The sequence below is a fragment of the Hippichthys cyanospilos genome, chromosome 5 (assembly GCF_059441005.1).
Source record: "Hippichthys cyanospilos isolate Australia breed blue-spotted pipefish chromosome 5, RoL_Hcya_1.0, whole genome shotgun sequence".
Taxonomy (NCBI): domain Eukaryota; kingdom Metazoa; phylum Chordata; class Actinopteri; order Syngnathiformes; family Syngnathidae; genus Hippichthys; species Hippichthys cyanospilos.
Window position 1 is genome coordinate 5,550,851 of NC_142373.1, and position 9,939 is coordinate 5,560,789.

A 9,939-nucleotide genomic window follows, 5' to 3' on the forward strand; every position below is an offset into this window, starting at 1 on the left:
ATTTAAAAACATAATAACTGAAGTGTATATGGGAGGCCACTAAGTTGCAGTGAGCCCAAGGACAATGATCAAGGTTCAGACAATAAAATGTGCCATCAAAAGCTGTATAAAACCTTGAAAAGATTGTCTTCTGTTGGTTTGAGCAGTGTTTTTACACATAAAACACTGCCAAAGCAATTCCATTTCATTACCGGAAAGGAGAGAGATTAAACTATCATAATATTACTGAGAAATTGCGTTCAAGGACAATGAAGGTACACAAAGATAATCCTTCCTCCTTTTTTGTCACAATGGTAGTGGAACTATTCATTGCACCTTTTACAACACAACTCTTTAAGTTTAACGTGACCCAGTGCATAAATGTCTGCTGATTGAAATGACTATGTTGAGATGATGAATCATTCACAATTCTTGCATTGTGCTTACCAGGATACCAAGCCTATAAAACGACAAATGGCGTGGGATCAGCTGAAACCGACAGTGAATCTCCGTCATTGGAAGATGGCTATGCAGAACAAGCGAAAGAGAAGCACTTTCATGTGGAAAATAGCGCCTTTGCCTCGAACGAGGATCATATTAATAACAGCAAGACTGACCACTTTGACAAGAACACCCAGCTTTGAGATAATGCCTCTACTGACTTTTTACAAAATGACCTCCACAAGCAGGGCCGCACTGCAGTCCCAAATAGTGAGCACACACCACCTCTCCATGGGAGTATTGTGTGCAATGGTTTTACTCCAAATGATTTTTTTTTTAATTAAGCCCCAAACAGGGGGTTACCAAAATTAATGGTGAATATTATTAGTGCTCTATTAGACAAACATTTTTCATGCTCCGAAAAATTGAGGTAGTTTTATGGTCAATCTCTGTTTGTTATAAATACTTATCGCTGCTGCCAAAAAGCACATGTTAGGAACACCTCTTTATCCAAAATGTGACCAAAACCAAATTAAAACAAAAAAAACAACTCTAAATTATGTAACTATTGTGTACAGACTCATATTTTTGCCTAACTTGTTCAGACTGAGCCAATTACGTGATAGCATAACATCTGTTTGCGTGTGTGGCTAAATAAATGTCCATTCCAGCCTTTCTTTTTTCCCCCCTAACCTGAATTAATTATTTTAGAATTTTAGCAATCATTCCTGAAGCATGTACTCTCTGTCAAGTTTGAAAACATTTTCAAATTCAAATGGTTTCAAAAGTATTATGAGGTCAAGAAATTCAAGCTAGTACTTCTGGAAAATGCACAGCTGTCAACTCCCAAGTCATTCCAGCATCAACATCATAACGCTGACTAAGAAAATGTCAAGATCTGTATAAAATTCTAAATTGTAAAAAAAAAAACCACTATTTCTTTATGATGTTCATTAGTCTACTGCACTGTGCACTTGTGGTCAATGTGCAACATCTTTTATGCTTCACAAATAAAGACGTATTAAAACAACAGTACCGTGTTTTCCGCGCTATTAGGCACACCGGATCATATGGCGCATGAAACAAAAGCTACTTTACATGGAATCAAACCTACAGTGGTGACTGGGGCTGTATTTGCATTCTGGTATGTATCCACTAGATAGAGCTGCACTCAAGGGAACGTCCACTCAGTGATCTGACAAGACACTCAAACTTTAGTACTGGAATATAAACACTCACAGCTCTGTTCACTCCAAAAATAAATAAACAACAGTTTTATTTTTTTATCAGAAGTAAAATTAGTGGTGTCAAAGTCAATTTTAGTGTTAATTTCTTCACATATCCATAACATACAAAGGAAAATAATTGTGTTTCTCACTATCCTCTGCATTTTACATGTAGGCTACAATAACAAAGTGCAGGTGCGCAAGACGAGACAATCCTAAAACTAGGTTCTTAACAATAGTAACGTGCAGTATGTTAGGGCTACTTTGCCCTAGTGCTGCTAAACTAAAAACAAAAACTAGGTACGGCAAGAGTACCCAAAGACAAGACATAAATAGAAGCGTATGAGGAGACAATCCAACAAGACGAGACAACGCAAGACAACTCTGATTGTGGTTGCCCCAGTTGTGTGCATTTGAGGGAGTTGTTATAGTTGTAAGTGTAATCGCGAGTGCAATAGAAGTATAATTATAAATAAGTATGGCAGCAGTAAGTCTGTGCAAATTTTGCAAGTAAAGGAACATAAGAGTTTGAGCTTAAAGTAGTTCATTAGATGTTGCTACATCCTGTGTATGAGAGTGTGAGACTGTAAAGTGCTGGGCGTGTGACTGGGGGAGCAGGGCAGGATGTGTGGTGCAAGGGTGTGCAAGAATGGAATGTTGCAGAACAGGCGGTGCTGGTCGCAAGGAAGATGCAGAGACGAGATAACACAGAGGCAGCTGGTGGAAAACAACTGTGAGGAAAACTACAACCAGGAGGAGCAAGCAAGCGATTCTGCAGGGGAAGAAAGACCAATGAGATCAAGCTAAAGTTAACTGCAGTATACACATAGCCTATAGAATAATGCCAGGATACCTTTGTTGCTGGGCCATTTGCATATTGTGTAGTATAAATCATTGCTGGGCAACTCGGATGTAGAGTCCGTCTGCTGGTGGCAACAGAGGCGTACAGAGCTGTATTGAGAGGGACCCGAGACCCAGGTGCTTGTATTAGATCTGTGTGTTAGGAATAAATCCACTCGTGTGTGAAAATGCCGGCTTCCTGATACCTTTCTATTGCAGAACGAGCGCGCATATTGTTGGATGAGTGGCAGTTGGGTAAGGTCACAAATTGGAGTCAGATTACTAGCTTGAGTTTATGTTGATTTAGAAATAAATTCCAACTCAAGTGCATGAGCAAAGTGTGATCTAATTCCTGAGTCTGGTGATGCAGGAGCAGAGGCTCCTGTACCTCTTTCCGGAGGGCAGGAGGCTGAACAGGCTGTGTGCAGGGTGACTTGTATCAGTGACAATTGTGATGGCTTTACGGCTAAGGTGGGTGGTGTAAAGGTCTTGCAGGGAGGGGAGGGGAGCACCAATAATCCTCTCAGCTGTCCTCACAAAGCATTGTAGAGCCTTCCTGTTATAGTCAGTGCAGCTCCCGCCCCACACGGTGATGCAGCTGGTGAGGATGCTTTCGATGGTTCCTCTTTAGAATGTAGTCATGATGGGTGGCGCCGCACTTGCTTGCTTCAGTTTGCGCAGGAAGTAGAGACGCTGCTGTGCTTTCTTGGCCAGAGATGCAGTGTTGGGGGTCCAGGAGAGGTCATCGCTGATGTGCACCCCCAGGAACTTGGTGCTGCTCACCCTCTCCACTGCAGCACCGTCATTGGTAAGTGGGGGGTGTTGGGTGTGACTTCTCTGGAAGGTGACAACCATCTCTTTGGTCTTGCTGATGTTTAGCAGGAGGTTGTTGTCTTTGCACCATCTGGTCAGAAGCTCCACATCTTTCCTGTAGTGGGTCTCGTCGCCGTTGGAGATGAGGCCCAATTCAATTTTGCGGGCAGCACGGTGGAGACATGTAAGCACGTCCACCCCACATGCAGATTCCGGCTCAGGCCTTCCTGTGTTTAGTGTACCCCGCATATGGTCCAAAGACAACTGGGATAGAGTCGAGCATGCCTGTGACCCTCATGAGGATAAACAGCTAAAAAAAATTGATGGATAAATTGTGTGTGTGTATATATATATTTCACCAGGTGGTGGTTTTATTTGTTTGGTACTGCCTCCTCCTCTCTAGCGCACCGGACACAGACGCTCCAGCCTTATTTAAGTGTACATATTTTTGTTTTGAATAAATTACAGTAAAAATATTATAAGCACACCTCCTGTCTCCAAATCGTTTCTCCGAAGGGGAGTTACTTAGAGTGCTTGGTTGAGACAGCAAGTAGTTTATGTCCCTAGAGCAAGAACAAATCTGAAAAAATAGCTTATGACGCAGGTCAGTGACTCACCACATTGAAGTAATTGACTAACAATAAGCGAGCTAAACGTAAAAAAGCAAAGTCATTTCCATTGTATTCTTTGGCACAGAATGAAAGCAATGACATAAAGGACACTGCTCAGATTTAAATTTTTATCAGAGGTTAGGGTTATGAGAATTTCCAGATAACGAACGAGTTTTAGGAATGCCTGAAAGGAAAAACACAGGGAGGATACCATTGAATTAGAGGTGATGCTTGGTGAAATTATAAAACATTACCTAAAGCAATAGTCAATCCAAACACGCGTTTCAAACTCAATTCAAGTTGTGTCCGTACAATTGATCAAAGTTACGTGTCCAATGATACAGTACATTCATACTAAAGTCACTTCTATGAGGAGTGAATAAAAAATGATAAACCAAAATGCTATACAGTACATGGAAAATAACCAGAGGTGGGCATCTTACATGTTTTTGCTGATCCGACAGTAGTCTGTGTCCCGCCCATCCTGCCATCATCGTCGGTCCTCCCATTTTTTTCACACCGAAAAAATTTTCTTGCCATAAATTGTAATCATCGGTCCGTGACAACTGCCGATCTATCACTCACTCCCGTCAACTACCCTGTAACCCCCTCCCCCAAAAACTTATGTAAGCACATCCCCAAACAACTTTTTTGAAATCATTGCACAACACTTGAATTATGCAGTAGTAATATTAGTAAGCCAAAGAGTGGGAATAAACAAAGCCCCATGACTTTAAGCTGTAATAAATCATGTCTGCGCAGTTGTCAGTCACGACCATTGGGAGGCAAAGTTTACATGATATCCAAGGATTGAAGTTCCATTCATTTACTATAACCACTTGACCATTATTGTGACTGTTACATTAAAATTGGTCAAATTTCTTTAAAAGCAAGTTATTGATGTGCTTGAATTTACTCCATTATGCCATTCATTGCAGAATTTAAAAATTCTTATGCATTTACTGGCCAAGAGCCAATCAGAGTGAGCTGTCACTTCGCTGTGTACCGATAGCTACAGTGGCCCTGAAGTGGAAATGGAAAAAACAAATAACGAAGCAAAATTAAAGAAAAACATTTACAAAAGACGAAAAAGAAAAACGCGTTTCAAAAGACAAAAAAATTGAAAAACGCGATTCAAAAAAAACATTCACAAAGGCACGCAACATTGAGAAAAACAAACGCAATTCCAAAACAAAACGCAAAAGAAAAAAACTTTACAAAAGTCGAAACACACGCAACATTGAGAAAAAAATGCATTTAAAAAAAAAGGAGAAAAAATTCAAAAACGAAATGCAAAAAAAAGAAAAGAAAAAACTTACAAGAGTCGAAACGCATGCAACAGTTTCACAAACGAACGCAACATTTCGAGAAACAAAAGAAAGAAAAACGCATTTCAAAATGTGGCAACGAGTCCGAGGCGGAGGTGTGGTTCCAATATTTTTATTGTACCTTCTTAAAACAATTAAAAATAGTAGGAGTACTTAAGGCTGGAACGTCCTTGTCCGGTACACTGGCGAGGCAAAGCACTTCCAATCAATTAAAACCACCACCTAGTGAAACACACAAACACACGCACACTGGTGAACACAACAAAAATAAAAGCACCAACACTGAAATTGGAAGCCCTCATCCAGTGACGCTGGAGGTGAGGTTCCAGCCCTGTAAAAGAACTTTTAAACGAGAGTATATAAATAGCTTCACAAACCAACAAGAATGGCAAAGTACTAAAATCAACCCAAAATGGGTGTTTAAAGTCCAGTAAAACAAATCACAGTCCGAACTGGGCAGAGGGAGCTGGCTCCCGCCCGGGAATCCACGGAGGCGGACGGCTGAGACGTGGAGCACCTCCGGCTGGACCAGGTGAATGCCGCTCGGACGTGAAGGTCCCGTAAAAACCAGCTAAAACAAAGCAGCTGCGGCTACAACGTTCAATGTCCGCTGCATAGGGAAATACAAGAAAATCACATACCACAGGAAGAGACTCACAAATGTAGAGCAGATAATCACGTCATCACGGGGAAGACAGAAACACAGCCGCTCATTCGGCTGTGTAGCCGATCAAACTGGATTTAAGAAAAGTTTGCTGCGTCGTGCCCCTCAGGGCTTTACTTTAACAACAACCTAGAATCGAGATCCACGATATCAATTTGGCTATGGGATAGTACAAGGCGGCAGTTAACAGACATTACCTTAAGTAACTCGATAGAAGCCAATGAGAGGTACCCCGGAAGTGAGTAGAACTCTACGTAAATGCATCAGTGAAGGGCAAGAGTATGACTGTGTTTTATAGTGGGGCGGTAATTGTAAATTGGCCACCGCTGTGAGGTGCAGGGTACAACCCCTGCCACCAGGAGGCAGCTCTAGAACCTCATGCCACAAATAGACAAAACAAAACAACAAAAAGAAAAACACAATTTAAAAACAAAACACAAAAAAAACGCGCGCAACCTTTTCACAAACGCACGCAACATTTCGAGAAACACTATTATTTAAAGATCAAACCGGAAGTGGTGGGAGCGGGAGGAAATGGTGGATTAACGACTGATTGGAGGAGGAGGGGCAACTTGATTGGCATTATTCCACCGTGCGGCCGCACTTGTTTCGCAATTTTCAAAAGTACTCTGCCCATGGGACAATGTATTGCTACTCCTGCGGAAAAGAACTTGTGGAGGTGGCACCGAACTTTTGCAGTGGCTGTGGCAAGAGGCTTCAAGGTTTTTATGAAGACAACGAGCATCCTTCGAGGAAGTAAATTAGCAAATCCTGACTTTTAGCAGGAAGGTAGCTAACAAGATTGATTTGGTTCTCAGGCCCAAACAAGCACTTCCACAATTGAAACTACAGTAAAGTTGTAAAATTATGACACTGACACAATGGCACTGAAACCAGTGTGTACTTTGAAAGCTTACACTCAGGCTTATGAACTCCCAACTCCAAATCTATGAGATTTGGGCGTTTTAACCGCTGATCGTCACGCATTTTATGAGTGACATGTAGCTACAGGTATTTGTCAGTTGCCACACATGGTAGTTGATCTCAATGGAGACCATACTTTTTTGCATTTTAACTTTGTGTCGTTAAGTGGGGATAAGTGTTTCAGAAGACAGACAGACAGACAGACAGACAGACAGACAGACACACAGACAGATAGATAGATAGATAGATAGATAGATAGATAGATAGATAGATAGATAGATAGATAGATAGATAGATAGATAGATAGATAGATAGATAGATAGAAATTGTTCTGTTTGCATGTCTGTGGTGTCTATTGTTGAACTTTCCTCTATGTCTCCCCTTTAGCATCACGGACATTCGCTTCAGGGCTAACCCCAGAATTGAGCACTTTCCTGGAATACCGGAAAAAAAAAAAAAAACGAGGAAAGGCAAAATTTTACCTTTGGAAAACAAAAAAGACAATCGAAAAGAACAAAGTTATTGTAAGTTGGTTATGACTCAAAGTTGTAAGCCTCTGCTTGCTAATATAGTCCATAATTTTCTGGAGTTAGGGTAGATTTACAAACTACTGTTATTTTTCAGACCAACATTTCAAAATCCTTTTTACCGTGTTTAAAGATAAACACAAGATCTACTTTGAACAATAGTTGGAATGAATGTTGATCAGTTAATAACGTAACATAGCAAGAGGAAATTGGGGATTTTTTTTTTAAATTCACATTAATTTAAATTATATTACTTTTATTTTTCCTTGTACTGCCAACTACCGATACACATTTTTTTTCTTACAGATAAATATTGGCATGATGGCCATTCAGAATGGCTGTTTTAAGCCAAAGCGTGGCAAATCTCTTTCACAAGCAACAGACACAGACGTCACTGCTGGAAATCTGCTCACCCAGGCTGTAAAAAAAAAATGAAGGCCTTTAACCAGGATGTGGATAGTGAAAATGTTCTCCTTCTGTATCCGGACACAACAGAGGTCATTAATATCCCTGGGACACAAAATCCATTTACCCTTGAGAAATACAAGAGAGAAATAGGAAAGCCATATCAACCAATCACTCTTTTTATCTGCCCAAATAAGGACTATGATGAAGGTAAGCAGCGTTGGTGGGTATTTGGTTTTGTAACATGCGGCATAGTTTAAACATTTTAAATAATATTTGTTAAATAACACTTGGCTTGTGTTTTTGTTTGTTTGTTTGTTTGTTTGTTTTACAGCAAGAGCACTGACAGAAATAGATGACACTGAGTCTGAGACAGAGATTTTTGGAAAGACATTCTACAGAATTTGATCTGGCTGGTACTTTGGATACTAGATACAATTTCAACATTTTGATGATCATTTATATTGTTCTTGTACCTTTTACATTCACACTTGTATTTAGAGTCAGTCAGTTCAATATTACCAGATGCGATGTATTGGATGGCGTGGTTCGAGGGGTTTGACGAACCTCATATGCTGATGACAGCGATTTGTTCATCAAGTTTAATGATGAAGCTGGCTGCTTTGAAGAGGGGTTGGATACAGGTGGCCCAAGGCATGAATTCCTCACCCTACTCATAAACCAGCTAAGGACTCGCCCCATCTTTGATGGACCTTCAGAAAACCGTTATCTGGTGTACAATCCAAAAGGTAAGAACTGTCTTACTCCCGGAGTTCTGGAACTGAACATGTCATATTATTAATTTCTTAATATTTTGTTCAGTTTTTCAAGAGTGAATGAGGCCTCTGCTCGTTTGTTTGCTTTTTTTAAACTTCCAATTAACTTTGGAATTAACAAGGTTCACTCTTGTTGCAACTTTAAGCAGAGGCTACATTACATATCCCTCAATTTCAAGAGAACTTCGGGAAGCTTGTTGGTGCTTCATTGAGGTTGCAGGTTGCTATATGCATTCAAGACATATGAGCGGATGCTGTGAAAACAACTTTCTCTTTGGATGCAATCTTTGAAGCGCACGGAGTTAGCAATGGTAAAATTGAGACTTAAAATAAGCTTACAGTTAACATGTTTTTTCTTGTTCTCTGTTATCAGCTTTCAAAGAAGATGAGTACTTTTTGGCAGGAAAGATAATTGCTGTTTCGATTGTACATGGGGGACCAGCACCACATTTCCTCTCAAAGGACCTTGTCAACCACTTAATAGGGAGTCAGCGTTTCAGTGCAACTGTGGACGTTGTAACAAATGAGGAGATAGGGAAAGCCCTACATCAGGTAAGCAATTTTGATATGGGAAGTTGTGAATAAAACCAGAAAGCACTTGAAAACTAGGGACTGAGCATCATAAGCTGCATCCAAATCCATTTTTGTTTCAACAATATTATGTCAGCAAGTTTAAAGCTAAGAAGTCTAATTTTGTGAATACAACATGAAGACAGGTCTTTCTTTCCAGCCGGTGGCAGAGATTTGACACGGCACTGTTAATTCCAAATCAGACGGCAACTCATCGCCACATAAATGTAGTTTTCATGCTCATAGTTTGGCAAAACAGAGTCAATCTCTGTTTTCAAGAGAGTATGTGAAATTGCAAGAATGACTCAGATTTGTTTGCATTTGACCAAGAAAAAGAGCGGCAATGAATTAGAAACAATGGAAGAAAAGACCAGTTTATATGAAGTCTCTGTTTAAATGTTGTCTGGACAAAATTGAACCCTCCAGCTTTTATCAGCTTGCTTCAATAAAACCACTGAAACAAAAAATGTGTTTAGATTTTCTTTTTATTGTCAAACATACATTCGCTTCTCACCAACACATGGACGCTATAAAGAATTGTTTGAGAAAATATTTGTCTTGCAAGTTTGAAGAGGTAAAAATTATTTTTATTTTTTTATTTTTACCCTTATTTAACGTCTTTTTAAAAGGCCATGGAAGCAGAATCACACGACTCTCTACAAGAAGTAATCATGAAAAACACTTCAAATTTTCAAACTGCTACCTTTTCTATACACAAAACCGGAAGTGCAAAGGAAAAATAAAAGTGTCCGATACAAACCGGAAAATGCCTTTCATGCATCAAGTTCAAAAAGGAAACCATGGTCGTAATGGTTTCTTACACCGTACTTTCTAC

At 40.0% G+C, this 9,939-nt stretch overlaps 1 protein-coding gene and 1 long non-coding RNA gene across 2 annotated transcripts in view; both read left to right on the forward strand.

Moving 5' to 3' along the window:
* The window catches only part of slc10a2 (solute carrier family 10 member 2), a 10,921-nt gene extending 9,469 nt beyond the window's left edge, over positions 1-1,452 (forward strand). Inside the window, exon 6 of the mRNA XM_088415105.1 lies at positions 430-1,452. Within this exon, the coding sequence (XP_088271231.1) occupies positions 430-623 (194 nt within the window). The 3' untranslated portion in view covers positions 624-1,452. The remainder of the gene's footprint in view (positions 1-429) is intronic.
* A 6,061-nt stretch (positions 1,453-7,513) lies between these two features.
* On the forward strand, positions 7,514-9,504 carry LOC148423238 (uncharacterized). Its single transcript, XR_015865713.1, has 3 exons — positions 7,514-7,968; positions 8,093-8,507; positions 8,908-9,504. It is a non-coding gene; the product is annotated as an uncharacterized LOC148423238 (long non-coding RNA).
* Positions 9,505-9,939: the final 435 nt, after the last annotated feature.